This window comes from Zalophus californianus, chromosome 6 (assembly GCF_009762305.2).
Source record: "Zalophus californianus isolate mZalCal1 chromosome 6, mZalCal1.pri.v2, whole genome shotgun sequence".
NCBI classification, from domain to species: Eukaryota; Metazoa; Chordata; class Mammalia; order Carnivora; family Otariidae; genus Zalophus; species Zalophus californianus.
Window position 1 is genome coordinate 91346379 of NC_045600.1, and position 22744 is coordinate 91369122.

Genomic DNA, 22744 nt, shown 5'->3' on the forward strand with positions numbered 1-22744 from the left:
TCTAAAAATGAAGTGATACAGCATGTCTGTGTTCCACAGAACAAACTCCATAGGGATTTGAAGTCAAATGGGCAGCACAGCATTGGTTGAACATTTAAAAAAGCCCTGAAGATGAAATGGACTTTTGTTGTAGTTTTTAGTACATTGAAAGAGAAAAGTAACATACACTTAATTAAAAGAGAAAGCCACCAACTTCCAAGGCCTGTTTTGTGGTCCCACAAATCTTAAAAATAACCCAAAGAATTTATTTCTTACTTGCTGTCGATGAGCACTTCAGATAGCCGATTATTCACTTGATTATCACTCTTATGGCGAAACTGAAAGTCAAAATGTTTGTGAAAAAAAAACATATTAAATCATACTTTGTCAGCACAAATAGGGACACTAAAAATACTTTGAGTTCATCTGTTTGGACAATATCACCATCAATCCAAAATTAGTAGAGTTTATGCTTACCTTGAACCCAGCTCCATGTGTTCTCAATCTGAATCAGTACCCTTCTCCCTAACCCTTCTCTGGGTGTCACCAATGGAACAAGTCGAGCCACATGCTATTCTAATTCCCACACATTTTTAGGTGCTTCTAAGAAGTCAATATGCTCTTTACCCTGCCACACAGTTCCAGAGAAAACTATATTTTGAGATCTTCAACAAGGAAAGGAGGCTTCCATTTCTCTCACATATGTCCTCAATACTTCACTGGAACATCAGTCATTCTTTTTTATGGATTTCTTTGAAGCCAAGAAATTACTTGTAATAACATGTATTTTTATTCTCCAGAAATTCTAATTGTTAACAGTAATCTTATGAAACACGGAGCATTTAAAACAAAACTCAAAATACAATACTAAACCACATTTGGTATGGATTTGTTTATTTATGCCCAAGTGATACTATTTCTTATTGTAAATTCCAGTAATGTAAACATCTTATACTGCTTAGAAGAATCCAAGTACTATGAGCACTATACTAAACTCATAAATTCATAGCCATTCAGATAAGACTATCATCAAAATTAGTGCTTTTCCATTTAAAAAATTCAAAATATCAATATCACAATATGTAAGATGCCTCAACGATTCCTTTTCTTTTCCAATATCCTTCCCAAACCTATCCCAATCTCTCTATTATGCTATGCCCAGTGCATGCAATTATCCTGACTGCCAGGTATAAGTTAATGGATATTATCAGGAAAAATACAATACTTAGCATTTGCTAACATGAAAACATTTATAGTATCAGTAGAGGACTAAATTAAGTCAGCCCATCATTGGCATGCAAACTTCTCCTTCCCAAGAGAACAATAGAAATATTATTTTGTCTGAGTGTAGCTTTGATGAGGGTGTTGGATATTCTGTGTTTACTCCTCTATATCTACTTCCCATCTTCTCCACTCTACCCTTGTTATGGGAAGCTGACCTATAAGGTCCTTACCCTCTGGCTCCTGGTTTGCTCTGGCCAATAGGTGGTTGTGGCAGAAGATCAGAGTAGCCAGAGGAGAGTGAAATGGGTTATTTTCCCCCTCTGGCTTCCTTCAAGCTAAGTTAGCTTGAAGGCAGCCCCAGGTGTCATGAGCAGAAGTCAGATACAGGTAACTGCTTCCTCCCTTTGCCCCTTCAGACAGAGAAGTAGTGTGGCCATCTGTGTTGCTAAACTATGTGCTTTTCTTTGACAACTTTTCTTTTGCCCTTTTGTAAATAGTGCATTCATTATTAATCTTTCTTCAACCCTACTCATCTCAGGGTGACATCTCTTTCCTGCCAAGACCCTGACTGATAAATATATCTGGTTATTGAACCCATACACATTATCACAAAAATAAAAGCATATTCAAGAATTAACTGCAGTAGAGACAAAAAGGAGACTTAGTATTTAGTCACATCTGTATCTAACCAGAAAATAATCCCCTAAATTGACTGGCTGGGAATCACAGAAAAGGACCTATCAGTTCACTCCCTGAAAGCTGAGCCGTTTATTCTCTGTGCCTCAAAATAAACCACTTTCACTTCAGCTCAGGTTCTGCCAAGAAGTGCTGGTATTGGAACGGAATGTAGTGGGAGTGGAAATGGTAGTCTCATGCCCAGGCTGACTCTTCTTGACAGTTTCTACTCTAGAAACAGATATGAAGGCTTAGAGAGGAACTACCCAGGACAGGAAGGGAGCAGAGGACTAGCATTGACTGTACACCAGACAGGCTCTGGGCAAAATGCTTTACACATAACATCTCATTTTGTCCTCCCAACAGTTGGGGTGTCATTCGCCACATGATACAGACAAGGAAGGGTTCAGAGAAGTGGTTTCACTCATATCATACTGTTAGAACATAGTAGGGTAAGGTGTCTCTCTTCAAAGCCCATGTTCTTTCTATTCTACCATTTTACTCTACTATGAAGTGTGACTATAACAAATAAGACATAAAAGCCAATAAGTAGAAACTCGAGCATCTAAATAAGTACTATTTCCCTGAAAGATCAGATATTGTGGAAAAGACACACATTTACTCCAAAGTTGTCATTATGGAAATCAGTGTTAAAATTTCTTCTCCTAGAATTACTTGGAGCATTCTCTGGAATATTCTCTTATTCTTTGAAGATGGAGCTATTTACCCTTAGAAAAGACATGAAGGGATGTCTTATGTTTGGAAGTATACAAAAGCTTCTCTTAGAAAGCAGGTAGGGTAGGGCGCCTGGGTGGCTCAGATGGTTAAGCGTCTGCCTTCAGCTCGGGTCATGATCCCAGGGTCCTGGGATTGAGCCCCACATCGGGCTCCCTGCTGAGCAGGGAGCCTGCTTCTCCCTCTCTCTCTGCCTGCCGCTCCTCCTGCTTGTACTCTCTCTCTCTCTCTCTCTCTGTCAAATAAATAAAATCTTTAAAAAGAAAATAAAGCAGGTAGGGTAAATAGGTTTTTTAGGGGCTAGGAAATGGCATTTGTTTCCAAAACTGGGTGAACACAAAATTACAAGATTGGCTTTCTTCTGTACCTTGTACACTGACCATGAAGGCAATTCTATATGAGGAGATCCAAAGTACTGTGAACAATGGCAATCTCACAGGAACGAATAAATTCCAAGCAGACCACTTTTAAGTGACATGATTCATTATTATGAAGAAGTCCTGTGTGTTAGTTAAAAATCCTGCCTCAAAGGTTATAGTCACAATATGAACCATGAAATACATGGGGCACTTCATTAAAAATGAAGAGAGTCATATCCTATGTATCCTACAGAAACATGATATATGAAGACAAACACGTTATATACATGGATAATTTTCAAATGAGTCATATCAAACTGTTGATATCAAAAAATTATATATAAGATCTGAAGGAGTACATGCACCCCAATGTTTATAGTAGCAATGTCCACAATAGCCAAACTATGGAAAGAGCCAAGATGTCCACTGACAGATGAATGGATAAAGAAGATGTGGTGTATATATAGATAATGGAATATTATGCGGCCATCAAAAGGAATGAGATCTTGCCATTTGCAACAACATGGATGGAACTGGAGGGTATTATGCTGAGCGAAATAAGTCAATCAGAGAAAGACATGTATCATATGATCTCCCTGATAGGAGGAATTCTTAATCTCAGGAAACAAACTGAGGGTTGCTGGAGTGGTGGGGGGTGGGAGGGATGAGGTGGCTGGGGGATAGACATTGGGGAGGGTATGTACTATGGTGAGTGCTGTGAAGTGTGTAAGACTGTTGAATCACAAATGTGTACCTCTGAAACAAATACATTACATGTTAAAAAAAAAAAAAGAAGATAGTAGGAATGGTAAAATGAAGGGGGGCAAATAGGAGGGGGAGATGAACCATGAGAGACTATGGACTCTGAGAAACAAATGGAGGGTTCTAGAGGGGAGGGGGCTGGGGGATGGGTTAGCCTGGTGAGGGGTATTAAGGAGGGCATGTACTGAATGGAGCACTGGGTGTTACACGCAAACAATGAATCATGGAACACTACATCAAAAACTAATGATGTAGGGGGCGGAGCAAGATGGCGGAGGAGTAGGAGACCTAGATTTCGTCTGGTCTCAGGAATTCAGCTGAATAGGGATCAAACCATTCTGAATACCTACGAACTCAACAGGAGATCGAAGAGGAGAGTAGCAACAACTCTGAACAGAGAAGCGACCACTTACTGGAAGGTAGGACGTGCGGAGAAGTGAATCCGAGGCGATATTCGGGAGGATAGACGGCGGGGGAAGGGCCTCCGCCGGCCGCTTCTGGCAAGTGATAGAGCCGCGGAGCACAAAATCGGACCTTTTAGAAGTTGGCTCGGCGGAGGGACGTCGCTGCAGTGGATAAGCGGGGGGTGGAATCCTCCCGGGACAGTGTGGTCTCAGGACCCTTGGGGTCACAGAGAGACCGGGGGTTCCTGAGTGCGCCAGAGCTCCCAGGTATCAGAGCGGGGAAGCCGGCTGCAGAGACGGAGCCGAGGCGCGGGCTCTCAGCTCGGGGTTGCCATAAACTGTGATCTGCGGCCCAGTCGGGGCACGGCTCCCCCAGCAGGGACCCAACAAGCAGCAGATCCGGGGAGACTCCCCTTCCTTCCCGGGGAGGAGCGGTGCGGGAACGCACTGCAGGGATCTGCTGGGTTTGGAGACTCCGTGCGGGGTCGGGTGCCAGAGATAGCAACGCTCGGTCACAGGCCGGGTGAGCACGGAGTGCGGCCGGAGACCGGGGACACGGAAGTGACTGCTTTTCTCTGGGGGCACACTGAGGAGCGGGGCCCCGAGTTCTCAGCTCCTCCGGGTGGAGATTGGGAGGCCACCATTTCTGCCCTGGTCCTCCAAAGCTGTACCGAGAGCTTGCAGGGAACAAAAGCTCCTGAAAGTAAACCGGAGCAGCTTCCTTAGCCGGGACCGACAAGGGCGGGGCAATTCCGCCTCCGGCAAAGACATTTGGAAACCACAGCAACAGGCCCCTCCCCCAGAAGATCAGCACAAACAGCCAGCAAGCCAAGACCAAGTTGATCGATCAAGGAGAATGGGAGAACTCCAGCGCTAGAGGAATACTGCACATAGATTCATGGCTTTTTTTTTTTTTTTTTTACCATGATTCATTATTTCATCAAAGTTAATTTTTGTTGACTGTTTTTTTTTATTTTTCTTTTTCCCTTTTTCAACCAACATCTTATCAATCCTTTTAAAAAAAAAAAAACATTTTCTATTTTTCATTTTTAGTCATATTTTATCCCTTCATAGTAGTTACCCTTATTTTTGGCATATATATATAAGTTGTTCTCTCTTTAAAATTTTGAGGCACAGTTTCTTCTAACAGATCAAAATATACCCTAAATCACTAGTGTATGGCTTTGTTCTAGTCTCCTGCCTGATCACATTCTCTCCCTTTTTCCTTTTTTTTTTCTTTTTTTTCTTAAATCTTCTTTCTTTTTTCAAACAACTTATCTTACCAAGTCCTTTTATAAAATCTTTTATAATTTTCATCTTTACAGTCATCTTCCATCTCTTCATTGTATCAACCCTTATTTTGTACATATATGTCTTTCTTCCTTTAAAATTTTAGGAGGCACTTTTTTCAAACAGACCAAAATACGCCCAAAAACTAGTGTGTGGCACTGATCTATGCACTAGCCTGATCATATTTGATCATATTCTGCTTTTTTTGTATTGTTTTGTTTTTGTTTTTATCTTTTTTTTTCTTTTTTTTTTCTTTTTCTCTTTATTTTTTCTTTCTTTCCCTTTCTTTTCCCCTGGTTTCAGGTCTTTTCTGATTTGTATACAGTATATTTGCTGGGGACGTTGTAAACCTGTTAGCATTTTGTTCTCTCATTCATCTATTCTCCTCTGGACAAAATGACAAGACGAAAGAAATCACTTCAGCAAAAAGAACAAGAGGTAGTACCGTCAGCCAGGGACCTACTCAATACGGACATTAGTACGATGTCGGACCTAGAGTTCAGAATCATGACTTTAAAGATACTAGCTGGGCTTGAAAAAAGCGTGGAAGTTATTAGAGAAACCCTTTCTGGAGAAATAAAAGAACTAAAATCTAACCAAATCGAAATCAAAAAGGCTATTGATGAGGTGCAATCAAAAATGGGGGCACTAAATGCTAGGATAAATGAGGCAGAAGAGAGAATCAGCGATATAGAAGACCAAATGATGGAAAATAAAGAGGCTGAGAAAAAGAGAGAGAAACAACTACAGGATCACGAGGGCAGAATTCGAGAGATAAGTGATAAGATAAGACGAAACAACATTAGAATAATTGGGATCCCAGAAGAAGAAGAGAGAGAGAGAGGGGCAGAAGGTATATTGGAGCAAATTATAGCAGAGAACTTCCCTAATGTGGGGAAGGAAACAGGCATTAAAATCCAGGAGGCACAGTGAACCCCTCTCAAAATCAATAATAATAGGTCAACACCCCGACATCTAATAGTAAAACTTACGAGTCTCAGAGACAAAGAGAAAATCCTGAAAGCAGCTCGGGAGAAGAGATATGTAACCTACAATGGTAGAAACATTAGATTGGCAACAGACCTATCCACACAGACCTGGCAGGCCAGAAAGGACTGGCAAGATATCTTCAGAGCACTAAACGAGAAAAATATGCAGCCAAGAATACTATATCCAGCTAGGCTATCACTGAAAATAGAAGGAGAGATAAAAAGCTTCCAGAACAAACAAAAACTAAAGGAATTTGCAAACACGAAACCAGCCCTCCAAGAAATATTGAGAGGGGTCCTCTAAGCAAAGAGAGAACCCAAAAGCAGCAAAGAGCAGAAACGAACACAGACAACAGACAGTTAACAGTCACCTTACAGGTAATACAATGGCACTAAATTCATACCTTTCAATAGTTACCCTGAATGTAAATGGGCTAAATGCCCCAATCAAAAGACACAGGCTATCAGATTGGATTAAAAACCAAGACCCATCAATATGCTGTCTGCAAGAGACTCATTTTAGACCCAAAGACACCCCCAGATTGAAAGTGAGGGGGTGGAAAACAATTTACCATGCTAATGGACACCAAAAGAAAGCTGGGGTGGCAATCCTTATATCAGACAAACTAGATTTTAAAACAAAGACTGTAATAAGAGATGAGGAAGGACACTATATCCTACTTAAAGGGTCTATCCAACAAGAAGATCTAACAATTGTAAATATCTATGCCCCAAACATGGGAGCAGCCAATTATATAAGGCAATTAATAACAAAAGCAAAGAAACACATTGACAACAATACAATAATAGTGGGGGACTTTAACACCCCCCTGACTGAAATGGACAGATCATCTAAGCAAAAGATCAACAAGGAAATAAAGACTTTAAATGACACACTGGACCAAATGGACTTCACAGACATATTCAGAACATTCCATCCCAAAGCAACGGAATACATATTCTTCTCTAGTGCCCATGGAACATTCTCCAGAATTGATCACATCCTAGGTCACAAATCAGGTCTCAATCAGTACCAAAAGATTGCGATCATTCCCTGCATATTTTCAGACCACAATGCTTTGAAACTAGAACTCAACCACAAGAGGAGAGTCGGAAAGAACTCAAATACATGGAGGCTAAAGAGCATCCTACTAAAGAATGAATGGGTCAACCAAGAAATTAAAGAAGAATTAAAAAAATTCATGGAAACCAATGAAAATGAAAACACAACTGTTCAAAATCTTTGGGATACAGCAAAGGCAGTCCTGAGAGGAAAGTATATAGCAATACAAGCCTTTCTCAAGAAACAAGAAAGGTCTCAAATACACAACCTAACCCTACACCTAAAGGAGCTGGAGAAAGAACAGCAAATAAAGCCTAAACCCAGCAGGAGAAGAGAAATCATAAAGATCAGAGCAGAAATCAATGAACTAGAAACCAAAAGAACAGTAGAACAGATCAACGAAACTAGGAGCTGGTTCTTTGAAAGAATTAACAAGATTGATAAACCCCTGGCCAGACTGATCAAAAAGAAAAGAGAAATGACCCAAATCAACAAAATCATGAATGAAAGAGGAGAGATCACAACCAACACCAAAGAAATACAAACAATTATAAGAACATATTATGAGCAACTCTATGCCAGCAAATTAGATAACCTGGAAGAAATGGGTGCATTCCTAGAGATGTATCCACTACCAAAATTGAACCAGGAAGAAATAGAAAACCTGAACAGACCTATAACCACTAAGGAAATTGAAACAGTCATCAAAAATCTACCAAGAAACAAAAGCCCAGGGCCAGATGGCTTCCCAGGGGAATTCTATCAGACATTTCAAGAAGAATTAATACCTATTCTCCTGAAACTGTTCCAAAAAATAGAAATGGAAGGGAAACTTCCAAACTCATTTTATGAGGCCAGCATTACCTTGATCCCAAAACCAGACAAAGACCCCATCAAAAAAGAGAATTACAGACCAATATCCTTGATGAACATGGATGCAAAAATTCTCACCAAAATACTAGCCAATAGGATCCAACAGTACATTAAAAGGATTATTCACCATGACCAAGTGGGATTTATTCCTGGGCTGCAAGGCTGGTTCAACATCCGCAAATCAATCAACGTGATACAATACATTAACAAAAGAAAGAACAAGAATCATATGATCCTCTCAATAGATGCAGAAAAAGCATTTGACCAAGTACAACATCCTTTCTTGATCAAAACTCTTCAGAGTATAGGGATACAGGGTACATACCTCAATATCATAAAAGCCATCTATGAAAAACCTACAGCGAATATCATTCTCAATGGGGAAAGGCTGAGAGCTTTTCCCCTAAGGTCAGGAACGCGGCAGGGATGTCCACTCTCACCACTGCTATTCAACATAGTATTAGAAGTCCTAGCCACAGCAATCAGACAACAAAAAGAAATCAAAGGCATCCAAATCGGCAAAGAGGAAGTCAAACTCTCACTCTTTGCAGATGATATGATACTGTATGTGGAAAACCCAAAAGACTCCACCCCAAAACTGCTAGAACTCATACAGGAATTCAGTAAAGTAGCAGGATATAAAATCAATGCACAGAAATCAGTGGCATTCCTATACACCAACAACAAGACAGAAGAGAGACAAATCAAGGAGTCGATCCCATTTACAATTGCACCCAAAACCATTAGATACCTAGGAATAAATCTAACCAAAGAGGCAAAGGATCTGTACTCAGAAAACTATAAAATACTCATGAAAGAAATTGAAGAAGACACAAAGAAATGGAAAAACGTTCCATGCTCATGGATTGGGAGAATCAACATTGTGAAGATGTCAATGCTACCTAGAGCAATCTACACATTCAATGCAATCCCCATCAAAATACCATCCACTTTTTTCAAAGAAATGGAACAAATAATCCTAAAATTTGTATGGAACCAGAAGAGACCCAGAATAGCCAGAGGAATACTGAAAAAGAAAAGCAAAGCTGGCGGCATCACAATTCCGGACTTCCAGCTCTATTACAAAGCTGTCATCATCAAGACAGTGTGGTACTGGCACAAAAACAGACACATAGATCAATGGAACAGAATCGAGAGCCCAGAAATGGACCCTCAACTCTATGGTCAACTTATTTTTGACAAAGCAGGAAAGAATGTCCAATGGCCAAAAGACAGTCTCTTCAACAAATGGTGTTGGGAAAATTGGACAGCCACATGCAGAAGAATGAAACTGGACCATTTCCTTACACCACACACAAAAATAGACTCCAAATGGTTGAAAGACCTAAACGTGAGACAGGAGTCCATCCAAATCCTAAAGGAGAACACAGGTAGCAACCTTTTCGACCTCAGCCTCAGCAACTTCTTCCTAGAAACATTGCCAAAGGCACGGGAAGCCAGGGCAAAAATGAACTATTGGGATTTCATCAAGATAAAAAGCTTTTGCACAGCAAAAGAAACAGTCCACAAAACCAAAAGACAACCGACAGAATGGGAGAAAATATTTGCAAATGACATATCAGATAAAGGGCTAGTATCCAAAATCTATAAAGAACTTATCAAACTCAACACCCAAAGAACAAATAATCCAATCAAGAAATGGGCAGAAGACATGAACAGACATTTCTCCAAAGAAGACATCCAAATGGCCAACAGGCACATGAAAAAGTGCTCAACATCGCTCAGCATCAGGGAAATCCAAATCAAAACCTCAATGAGATACCACCTCACACCAGTCAGAATAGCTAAAATTAACAAGTCAGGAAATGACAGATGTTGGCGGGGATGCGGAGAAAGGGGAACCCTCCTACACTGTTGGTGGGAATGCAAGCTGGTGCAACCACTCTGGAAAACAGTATGGAGGTTTCTTCAAACAGTTGAAATTAGAGCTACCGTTCGATCCAGCAATTGCACTACTGGGTATTTACCACAAAGATACAAATGTAGGGACCCGAAGGGGTACGTGCACCCCAATGTTTATAGCAGCAATGTCCACAATAGCCAAACTGTGGAAAGAGCCAAGATGCCCATCGACAGATGAATGGATAAAGAAGATGTGGTATATATACACAATGGAATATTATGCAGCCATCAAAAGGAATGAGATCTTGCCATTTGCAACGACGTGGATGGAATTGGAGGGTGTTATGCTGAGTGAAATAAGTCAATCAGAGAAAGACATGTATCACATGACCTCACTGATATGAGGAATTCTTAATCTCAGGAAACAAACTGAGTGTTACTGGAGTGGTTGGGGGTGGGAGGGATGGGGTGGCTGGGTGATAGACATTGGGGAGGGTATGTGCTACGGTGAGCACTGTGAATTGTGCAAGACTGTTGAATCACAGATCTGTACTTCTGAAACAAATAACGCAACATATTTTAAGAAAAAAGAAAAAGAAGAAGATAACAGGAGAGGAAGAAAAGGGGAGTATGTCAGAGGGGGAGATGAACCATGAGAGATGATGGACTCTGAAAAACAAACTGAGGGTTCTAGAGGGGAGGGGGGAGGGGGATGGGTTAGCCTGGTGATGGGTATTGAGGAGGGCACGTTCTGCATGGAGCACTGGGTGTTATGAACAAACAATGAATCATGGAACACTGCACCAAAAACTAATGATGTAATATATGGTGATTAACATAACAATAAAAAAATTTTAAAAAAACCTAATGATGTAATGTGTGGTGATTAACATAACATAATAAAAAAAGATTAAAAAAACTGAGGATGTAATGTATGGTTATTAACATAATAAAATTTTTAAAAAATTATACATAAAACAACTATGAGGAAGGATTATATGAACCAACTTGATAAGCACAAATCTCCCCATCTCACTTTCCCATACTCAACCACTCTCAGTAGGGCTGGGTTCCCATATCCTTCATGAAGTCTTCCCTAATCCCTAATTCACACTCCACCTCCACTACCAACTAGCCTTTGAAGGGCATCTTCCTCCCACAAAGAATCAAGGTGCTTTGTTCTTTTTATTATGATTCCTAGCTTTTTTATGTCATATCATTATTATTTGTGTACATGTCTCATTTTCCCTTGCTGGATTTTAAGCTTTTTTTAACCTCAGGTTGGGTGTTGCTTTTTATTTTTTGTGGGGTTTTTTTGTTTGTTTTTTGGTTTTTTGGGGTTTTTTTGCATCCCCCATATAGCTTAGCACAGAGGGGTGTGAATAAAGGCCAGTGTTCCAAAGCCAAACCAACTCAGGTAGACTGTAAGTTAAACCCTAGAACAACCACTGTATATATGCCAAAAAGCCAATAATAAAGAAGGAATCACAAATATAGTCAGTCTAAAAGAAGAAAAATGGAACAAAGAACCAATGAGGCATACAGAAAGCAGTAACAAGATGATAGATTTAAACCTAATCATAATGACATTCACATTAAATGTAAAGGGGTTAAACATTCCAATTAAGAGATTTTCAGATTGTATAAACAATCATTACCTAGTTATATGCTATCTACAAGATACCCACTTTAAAGACATAGATAAGTTAAAAACAGACAACAGGAAATATGGGTGTGAGTTCACAGGAGAAGCTTAGGTTAGGAATATAAATATATAAGTCACTGGCATATAGACAGTTATTGAGGCTAGGGCACATGCAGTCACTCAGAGTGAGAATATAACCTTTCTAAATTTGGAATGTTTGGGGGTGCCTGGGTGGCTCAGTCCATTAAGCGTCTGCCTTCGGCTCAGGCCATGATCCTGGAATCCCAGAATGGAGCCCCACGTCTGGCTCCCTGCTCAGTGGGGAGTAAGCATCTCCCTCGCCCTCTGCCCCTCCCTCTGCTCCTTCTCTCTCTGTCTCTCTCACTCATTCTCTCAAATAAATAATTTTTAAAAAATAAATAAATTTAGAATGTTTGGTTTGTGCAAGACTGTGTTTTAAGTCTTTGCATTTTAATGACCTCCCTTGGTTTATGCAGACTTCAAAATTATTGTTTTATACTTCACTTATTTACATTAGTTGCCTGACTTTTGAAGTGATTTGATTTTGCAACTCCTGGTATAATGAGCATAGGATGTGAGAGTACCTAATATCTACCAATTCCCAAAACTTAGAGAAACACATAGGATATAGGAAAAATAATACTTCCCTGGGTAAGTAAGTTTGTGTTCTAATTCTGCTCTCACCACTAATTGGTTGTATGATCATTAGCAAATCACTAGTTCTTTAGAGACCTTGGTTTCCTCATCCATAAAATGAAGGAGTAAGTCTAATTATTCAAGCCCTCTTGCCTTTAACATAAACAGGCTCTGGTTCTATGGCATCTGTATTGGTCACTAAACAAATAGCAAAAGAGTTTTATATAATACTGACCAAAAGAGTTCCATTCAAAAATTCCAAATGGATCCCAATTTTTTGAGAGGTCATAATTGAAATCAAAACCTCAAAAATGCTCAAAAGCAAATACTCACAAAGTCATCTGTGGCATCTTTGACAGCGGTCATAGTTATCACCAGGACCAAAGGCACAATGGTGGTAAACCAGGTCAAGGAGGAGATTTCTGGAATCAGCTAAAACAAACATTTCAAATAGTTTAGGGCTTTTAAGTTAGGAAATACATCTTCCAAATTTTGTCATCATATACCACTCAGAGAAAGCCATGGAATTATATTCAGTTATTGGTACAAATGCAGAATAACTTTCAATAATTAAGTATTTGCATTCACTTATAAGACACATAGAAGTATCATATAACCAATTTTCAGGCTATATGACACACAAAAAAATTTTATACCAACTTGAGAAGTAAGCTTCTTGAAATCTTTCAGATAATCTTTCCCCAGAATGATACATGTCACTTGTCTCTTCTCTGCTTCTCATCTCAACTTTTAACAATTTTACCAACTTCTCACCAATTCCAAAAGAGATTCTTTGAGCATCTACTTTGCACCAAATACTGTGCCAAGTACTTCCCATATATTATGTCATTTGACCCTCAGAAAGTTCATTGAGTTAGATTCTGTACCAGAGTTGTTTTGCACACACACATAGGATTTGTATTCCACGTAAATAACACCCCCAGTGCACAACATAGAATACATTGTGAATAGTGCCCTGGAGTCAGAAAATGCTGCAGCCCTAGGTATCATTTCCCCATTTTGTAAATAAGTAACTGAAAGGTCACTGTGCTGGGTCAAGAACATACACTGCTAAAATCTGAACCTAGATATATTTGACTCCAAAATCACCCCCATGAGAGAGACATGACAGTTGAGAGGATTCTCTTAGAAATGTGGTTTTCTTTTTTTTTACGTTTTATTGGGTTTTTTGTGTGTGCGCATGTTTTTTAACTTTATTTTATTATGTTATGTTAGTCACCATATATCATTAGTTTTTGATGTAGTGTTCCATGATTCATTGTTTGCATATAACACCCAGTGCTTGCTCCATGCAGTACGTGCCCTCACCCATCACCGAGATGACCCATCCCCCCACCCCCCTCCCCTCTAAAACCCTCAGTTTGTTTCTCAGAGTCCACAGTCTCTCATGGTTCGGCTCTTCCTCCATATCTCCCCCCTTCATTGTTCCCTTCCTTCTCCTAATGTCCTCCATGCTATTCCTCATGTTCCACAAATAAGTGAAACCATATGATAATTGACTTTCTCTGCTTGACTTATTTCACTGAGCATAATCTCCTCCAGTCCCATCCAGGTTGATGTAAAAGTTAGGTATTTATCCTTTCTGATGGCTGAGTAATATTCCATCGTATAGATGGACCACATCTTCTTTATCCATTCATCTGCTGAAGGGCATCTTGGCTTTTTCCACAGTTTGGCTATTGTGGACACTGCTGCTATGAACATCAGGGTGCATATGGCCCTTCTTTTCACTACATCTGTGTCTTTGTGGTGAACACCCAGTCGTGCAATTGCTGGGTCATAGGGTAGCTCTGTTTTTAATTTTTTGAGGCACTTCCACACTGTTTTGCAAAGTGGCTGTACCAACTTGCATTCCCACCAACAGTGTAAGAGGGTTCCCCTTTCTCTACAACCTCTCCAACATTGGTTGTTTCTTGCCTTGTCAATTTTTGCCATTCTAACTGGTGTAAGGTGGTACCTCAATATGGATTCCCTGGGGAATTCTACCAAACATTCAAAGAAGAAATAATACCTATTCTCCTGAAGCTGTTTCCAAAAACAAAAACAGAAGGAAAGCTTCCAGACTCATTCTATGAGGCCAGCATTACCTTAATCCCTAAACCAGGCAAAGACCCCATCAAAAAGGAGAATTTCAGACCAATATCCCTGATGAATATGGGTTCCAAAATCCTCAACAAAATCCTAGCTAATAGGATCCAACAATACATTAAAAGGATCATGCACCACGACCAAGTGGGATTTATCTCCAGGATGCAAGGGTGGTTCAACATTTGCAAATCAATCAATGTGACAGAACACATTAATAAGAGAGAGGAGAACCATATGGTCTTCTCAATTGATGCAGAAAAAGCATTTGACAAAATACAGCATCCTTTCCTGATTAAAACTCTTCAGAGTATAGGGATAGAGGGAACATTCCTCAAGTTCATAAAATCCATCTATGAAAAACCCACAGCGAGTATCATCCTCAATGGGGAAAGATAAGAGCCTTTCCCTTAAGATCAGGAACACGTCAAGGATGCCCACTCTTGCCACTATTGTTCAACATAGTACTAGAAGTCCTAGCAACAGCAATCAGACAACAAAAAGAAATAAAAAGTATTCAAACTGGCAAAGAGGAAGTCAAACTATCTCTCTTTGTAGATGACAAGATACTTTATGTGGAAAATCCAAAAGACTCCACCCCCAAATTACTAGAACTCATACAGCAATTCAGTAATGTGGCAGGATACAAAAATCAATGCACAGAAATCAGTGGCTTTCTTATACACCAACAATAAGACAGAAGAACGAGAAATTAAGGATTCGATCCCATTTACAATTGCACCCAAAACCGTAAGGACCTAGGAATAAATCTAACCAAAGAGGCAAAGAATCTGTGCTCAGAAAACTATAGAATACTCATGAAAGAAATTGAGGAAGACACAAAGAAATGGAAAAACGTTCCATGCTCATGGATTGGAAGAACAAATATTTTGAAAATGTCAATGCTATCTAGAGCAACCTACACATTTAATGCAATCCCTATCAAAATACCATCCACTTTTTTCAAAGAAATGGAACAAATAATCCTAAAATTTGTATGGAACCAGAAAAGACCCCGAATAGCCAGAGGAATGTTGAAAAAGAAAAGCAAACCTGGCGGCATCACAATTTTGGACTTCAAGCTCTATTACAAAGCTGTCATCATCAAGACAGTATGGTACTGGCACAAAAACAGACACATAGATCAATGGAACAGAATCGAGAGCCCAGAAATGGACCCTCAACTCTATGGTCAACTAATCTTTGACAAAGCAGGAAAGCCACATGCAGCAGAATGAAACTGGACCATTTCCTTACACCACACACAAAAATAGACTCCAAATGGCTGAAAGACCTAAACGTGAGACAGGAATCCATCAAAACCCTAAAGGAGAACTCAGGCAGCAACCTCTTCGACCTCAGCTGCAGCAACTTCTTCCTAGAAACATCTCCAAAGGCAAGGAAAGCAAGGGCAAAAATGTACTGGGACTTCATCAAAATAAAAAGCTTTTGCACAGCAAAGGAAACAGTCAAAAAAAAAACAAAAGACAACCGACAGAATGGGAGAAGATATTGGCAAATGACATATCAGATAAAGCACTAGTATCCACAATCTATAAAGAACTTCTCAAACTCAACACCCAAAGAACAAATGATCTAATCAAGAAATGGGCAGAAGACATCAACAGACATTCTTCCTAAGAAGACATCCAAATGGCCAACATACACATGAAAAAGTGCTGACATCGCTCGACATTGGGGAAATCCAAATCAAAGCCTCAGTGAGATACCACCTCACACCAGTCAGAATGGCTAAAATTAACAAGTCAGGAAACAACAGATGTTGGTGAGGATGCGGAGAAAGGGGAACCCTCCTATACTGCTGGTGGGAATGCAATCTGGTGCAGCCACTCTGGAAAACAGTATGGAGGTTCCTCAAAAAGTTGAAAATAGAGCTACCCTACAACCCAGGAACTGCACTCCTGGGTATTTACCCCAAAGGTACAAATGTAGTGATCCAAAGGGGTACGTGCACCCCAATGTGTATAGCAGCAATGTCCACAATAGCCAAACTATGGGAAGAGCCAAGATGTCCATCAACAGATGAATGGATAAAGAAGATGTGGTATATGTATACGTATACACACACACACACACACACACACACACACACACACACACAATGGAATATAATGCAGCCAACAAAAAAAATGAAATCTTGCCATTTGCAATGACATGGATGGAACCAGAGGGTATTATGCTAAGTGAAATAAGTCAATCAGAGAAAGACAATTATCATATAATCTCCCTGATATGAGGAATTTGAGAAACAAGACAGAGTATCACAGGGGAAGGGAGGAAAAAATGAAACAAGATGAAACCAGAGAGGGAGACAAATCTATAAGAGACTCTTAATCTCAGGAAACAAACTGATGGTTGCTGGAGTGGTCAGGGGTGGGAGGGATGGGGGGCTGGGTGACAGACATTGGGGAGGTTATGTGCTATGGTGAGGACTGTGAATTGTGTAAGACTGATGAATCACAGACTTGTACCTCTGAAACAAATAATACATTATATGATAAAAAAAAAAAAAGATAGTAGGAAGGGAAAAATGAAGGGGGGCAAATCGGAGGGGGAGACGAACCATGAGAGACTATGGACTCTGAGAAACAAACTGAGGGTTTTAGAGGGGAGGAGGCGGGGGGATGGGTTAGCCTGGTGATGGGTATTAGGGAGGGCACATATTGAATGGAGCACTGGGTGTTACACACAAACAATGAATCATGGAACACTACATCAAAAACTAATGATATAATGAATGGTGACTAACATAATAAAATTAAATTAAAAAAAAAGAGGTCCTAGCAACAGCAATCAGACAACAAAAAGGAAAAATGGTATTCAAATTGGCAAATAAGAAGTCAAACTCTCTCTCTTTGCAGATGACATGATACTTTATGTGGAAAATCCAGAAGACTCCACCTTCAAATTACTAGAACTCATACAGCAATTCAGTAATGTGGCAGGATACAAAATCAATGCACAGAAATCATTTGCTTTCTTATACACTAACAATGCAACTGTAGAAAGAGAAATTAGAGAAACAATTCCATTTACAAAGCACCAAAAACCACAACCTCAGAATAAACCTAACCAAAGAGGTAAAGGATCTATACTCTAGGAACTACAGAACACTCATGAAAGAAATGGAAGATGACACAAAAAGATGGAAAAACATCCCATGTTCATGGATCAGAAGAATAAACACTGTTAAAATGTCTATGCTACCCAGAGCAATCTATACCTTCAGTGCCATCCCGATCAAAATTCCAATGACTGTTTCAAAGCTCTGGAACAAACAATCCTAAAATTTGTATGGAATCAGAAAAGACCCCGAATTGCCAAGGAAATCCTGAAAAAGAAAAATAAACCTGGGGGCATCACGTTGCCTGATTTCAAGCTATATTTCAAAGCAGTGATCACCAAGACAGCAGGGTACTGGCACAAAAACAGACATATAGACCAATGGAACAGAATACAGAGCCCAGATATGGACCCTCAACTCTATGGTCAAATAATCTTCAACAAAGCAGGAAAAAATACGCAATGGAAAAAAGACGGTCTCTTCAATAAATGGTGCTGGGAAAATTGGACAGCCACATGCAGAAGAATGAAACTCGACCATTCTCTAACACCATACACAAAGATAAACTCAAAATGTAAGACCTCAATATGAGACAGGAATCCATCAAAATCCTAGAGGAGAACATCAGCAATAACCTCTTTGACATCGGCCACAGCAACTTCTTTCAAGATACATCTCCAAAGGCTAGTGAAGCAAAAGTAAAAATGAACTTTTGGGACTTCATCAAGATAAAAAACTTCTGCACAGCAAAGGAAACAGTCAACAAAACAAAGAGGCAACCCACAGAATGGGAGAAGATATTTGCAAATGACACTACAGACAAAATGCTGATTTCCAAGATCTATAAAGAACTTCTCAAACTCAACAGCCAAAAAACAAATAATCAAGTCAAAAAATGGGCAGAAGACATGAACAGACATTTCTCCAAAGAAGACATACAAATGGCTAACAGATACATGAAAAAATGTTCATCATCATTAGCCATCAGGGAAATTCAAATCAAAACCACATTGAGAAAGGTGGTTTTCAAATGGGGTTCGATATGGAGCTGCTTCAGAGCCATCAGGTAGGAAAGAGTGAGGTGGATACAGTCAGCATGGAGATCAAGCCCCAACAAAAACAGCTCTAAACTAAATCAAGCTTATAAAATAGCTTCCATATAACATTAAGAAAAAAATTCAAAAACCTCTGAGATACCAATTAAAACACTGGCCTGAGTGGCAAAAAAGCTAGATTCTAGTCCTAGTTCTATCATTGACTCATGGTAAAAGCTTTACACATTACTTAACCTTTCTGGGTTTCATTTCTTGATCAACAGAAGAAAGGAGACTGGACTAAACCATCCCAAAGGCTCCTTCCAGATATAAAATTCTGTGAGCAAGACCCTTTGACTATACACAGAAAGCCATCAGAGAGATGAGCTCAAAATTCTGGAATGACATAAAGAGTTATATAATGAAACCAAAAGTAAATTCATGGGTGGGGGGGTAAGAAATCTTGGATTCCAAAGTCTTTTCAATAAATTGTAAAGTATACATTAACTGTGAGGTTTCTGTTGTTGTTTTGTTTTGTTGTGCCTGTTCAGCGCCCATTTCTTCTCAAGTATACCTTAGGAAACTATCTCACCCCTTCTACTGTCAGTACATACAATGTTGGCAGACTCATTCTATTCTGGCTCCACATTTTGGCATGTCATCTAGGTCAAGACAACTGTTGCTGCAAATTTTTGAGCCACCAGGATTAGTTTATGGATAGTGATGTAACTCAGCATGGTCTGGTGAGAGCTAATTGCAAGATTGTGTTTAACAACCAAAAAAAAAAGATTCATTCTCTTCCTCTCTCCTTCTCTCTCTCTCTTCAATGTTGGGACTGAAGCCAGGAGAATAAAGGCCTAAAGCTCTCAGGGTCCACCAGGTAGAGAGGACCTGCCTGAGTAAGGCCAACATGGACGAAAGAGAAGCCACATCCTAATGAAATAGTTTGCCCATGAATCCAGTCATACATGAAATGAGATATATTCCTAAGTATATTTCCTTTTTGCCTAAACAAATTTAGGTTTCTGACACTTACAACCAAAAGATTCTTAATACAAATATTCAATTAAATAAAAATAGTATTCACAGCTATTAGTCTGAACTGTGCATTATCTAACCCATGTTTTTACCTTCTAAAATTAACACAGAGCCCTGCACATTTTGAATGTACCTCTTTGGTCTGATTAAATTACTCTAAAATAAGTACTAGGTAAATAACCAGCTCTCATGAACTGTTTATGTATATTCTTTGATTTATGCATTTTATTTCCTAAAATATCAGTAAAAGCTGAAATTTCATCTAAGCTCCTATTTTAGTCACATGGGAGAAAAAAGGAAGTTTATTAACTTCCAATTAACCACCAAAAACTGTAAAAAAATAGCCACTCTACAGTGAAATAAGATATAGCATACATCATTTATTATATATATGAGATGCCATTGTTCTTAAAAGCAAATGAAATTTGCCCAATTAGGTTCCACTAACTACCGCTCTACTAGACTGCCTCAACTCTGGCACACCCACACTGTGAATTCGAGAAGGAGATAAAGAAAGGAGGGAGGCTATGGACAGTAATTATTAGGCTCTGGTTTGGTTCAAATCAAGTGCATAGCTGCATTCTAAAATGACCTCAGTGTTTAAAATGATGAATGCACTAGTTTTTACCCATTCCTAACCCTCCCACATTTGTGAAAAGAAACAGCAAAAATAACATTCAAAATCTGATAAGAATGGCTTTACCTAATCATGAACATTTAGCTGAGTGAATTAGCTTACTTTTTCAAATTATATGAATATTTTTAACAAACAGATGATGAAGAAATACAACCTAAACATTACCTGTAAAATCAGAAGGAAAAGGAAATAGGCATTTGCCACTCTTTGGAACTGTTCAAATAAATTAATTGGCAAGAAGGTAAGAATGTTGTACTTGGATGTGTGGATACGATTATCCTGAAAAAGAAATAGCATCATGTTAGACTGGGGCAAGGCATTGCTCATTATCAGATAGCGCTAAAACTTACAAGGCTAAACATTAATTATGCCAGAACAAGACCAATTAACCAATTATCTAGAAAATTTTAAGTTCTCTTGGCCCAAGGTCTTTATTTTTCCCAAGATGACACTCTCCTGATATCGGTGAAATCACTAGCCAGTGCCAAAAATCATCCATGATTTAAAAATGTATCAAGTACAATACCTGCCCCTGAGATATTTTACTCTTATGCATTCATTCGTTTGGCAAATATTGCTTGAGCACCTACTGTATGCAGACACTGAGTTTATGCTGGGGCCCGTGAGGTTGGAAGAAACTTCAGGGATTATCTGGTCCACCTTCCCACCCTTTAGATAACTCTGGCAAAGGGATCCTAGGCCTGTCTTTGAAAGTCTTCTGTGATGGAAAACTGATCACCTCATGAAGCAGCCTATTTCTATTTCAGATTTGGAAATGCTAGAAAGGTCTATTATGAGAAACCCAAATCTGCCTCCCTGTAACATTTTACCGCATGCCAAATTCCATCTCCATGGTCACCTACACCAAGTCTAAGCCCTTTATATGTTGGAAACCTTCAAATATTTGAAGACCACTCACAGGACTTCCCAAAATCTTCTCTACTCTGATTCAGGCCTTCTCAAACCCCTCAGCCATTCCATGACTTATTTAATAGACATCTCTTCCTGATCAGTTTCTTCTAGATTTATCCCAACCTCTCTGCATCTCTCTTAAAACATGCTGCACAGAACCAAACACATATTGCAGATCTGATTCAACCAGCCCAAGTACAGTAGAGACTTTGATGTTGTGTGTTTTGGACTACTGTATCAACATACCTTAAAATTTCATCAGCATTTTAGCAATTGTATCTCACTGTCGATTGAGTTTGGATGAACTAAAATCTCTAGATCATTTCTTCATAAATCACTATGAAATCAGGTCTCCCCTTCCTAAACATTTATGGTTGATTTTTTTTTTAAATATTGATGTGCAAGATCTTTCATATACTCCTATTATACCAATCTAATGAAAAAACTAATTTTGAATATACCATCTTTAACTATTAAATTTTTCTGCCATCAAAAATCTTCAAACATGTGCCTTTTATACATTCTTCCAAAGCTATAGACTAATACATTGCAAAGGACATGAATAAAGACCCCCCAAAAATTTTTTAATTAAAAAAGATAGGTTTCTGTGCTGATGGTGCTCTCGCAAACATGGTGAACATTCCTAAAACCACTGGACTTCCTGCAAGAAGTGTAGTAAGCACCAACCCCACAAAGTGACACAGTATAAGAAAGGCAGATTCTCTTTATGTCCAAGGAAAGCAATGTTATGACAGGAAGCAGAGTGGCTATGGTGGACAGACTGAGCTTATTTTCCAGCAAAAGGCTAAAACTACAAAGACTGTGCTGAGGCTTGAATATGTTGACCCCAATTACAGATCTAAGGGAACGGTGGCTATTAAGTGATGCAAGCAGGGGCACCTGAGTGACTCAGTCAGTTGAGCATCTAACTGTTGATTTTGGCTCAGGTCATAATCTCAGGGTTGTGAGACTGAGCCCCCACGTGGGGCTCCCTACTGGGCATGGAGCCTGCTTAAGATTCTCTCTCTCCCTCTACCCCTCCCCCCATCCCCATGGGCATGAGCATTTTGAACTGATAGGAGATATAAAGAGAAACTGCCAAGTGATCCAGTTCTAAGCTTCATATTTTGTTATATTATGAAGACAATAAAATCTTAAGGTTATGTTCACTTCAAAAATTAAAATTAAAATTAAAAAACAATGGCAAACTACTAGAGACCTCTCCAGAGATTAACATCTTTTTCAGTTGTTTATATAAAACATATTCAGCTTTATTTAACCATTTATAAATGCATGTAACTATACTCCCATGAGGCTTAACTCCATCTTCTCTACAAAGAAAGCAAAATTTGGGGTGATAAGTCTTGCTGAAATTCTAAAGCAATATGCCCAGAGATTTTCCACCCACTCATAT

At 39.3% G+C, this 22744-nt stretch overlaps 1 protein-coding gene across 3 annotated transcripts in view; it reads right to left on the reverse strand.

Moving 5' to 3' along the window:
- ATP8B4 (ATPase phospholipid transporting 8B4 (putative)) overlaps window positions 1-22744 on the reverse strand; it is a 288632-nt gene that overhangs the window by 180572 nt on the left and 85316 nt on the right. For 2 of the 3 annotated variants that reach the window (XM_027572558.2, XM_027572557.1), the window contains exons 4-6: window positions 20584-20697; window positions 12852-12950; window positions 256-317 (exon numbers count right to left, since the gene is read on the reverse strand). In XM_027572558.2, the coding sequence (XP_027428359.1) occupies window positions 256-317; window positions 12852-12950; window positions 20584-20697 (275 nt within the window). The remainder of the gene's footprint in view (window positions 1-255; window positions 318-12851; window positions 12951-20583; window positions 20698-22744) is intronic. The other variant, XM_027572559.2, reaches the window with a different exon arrangement.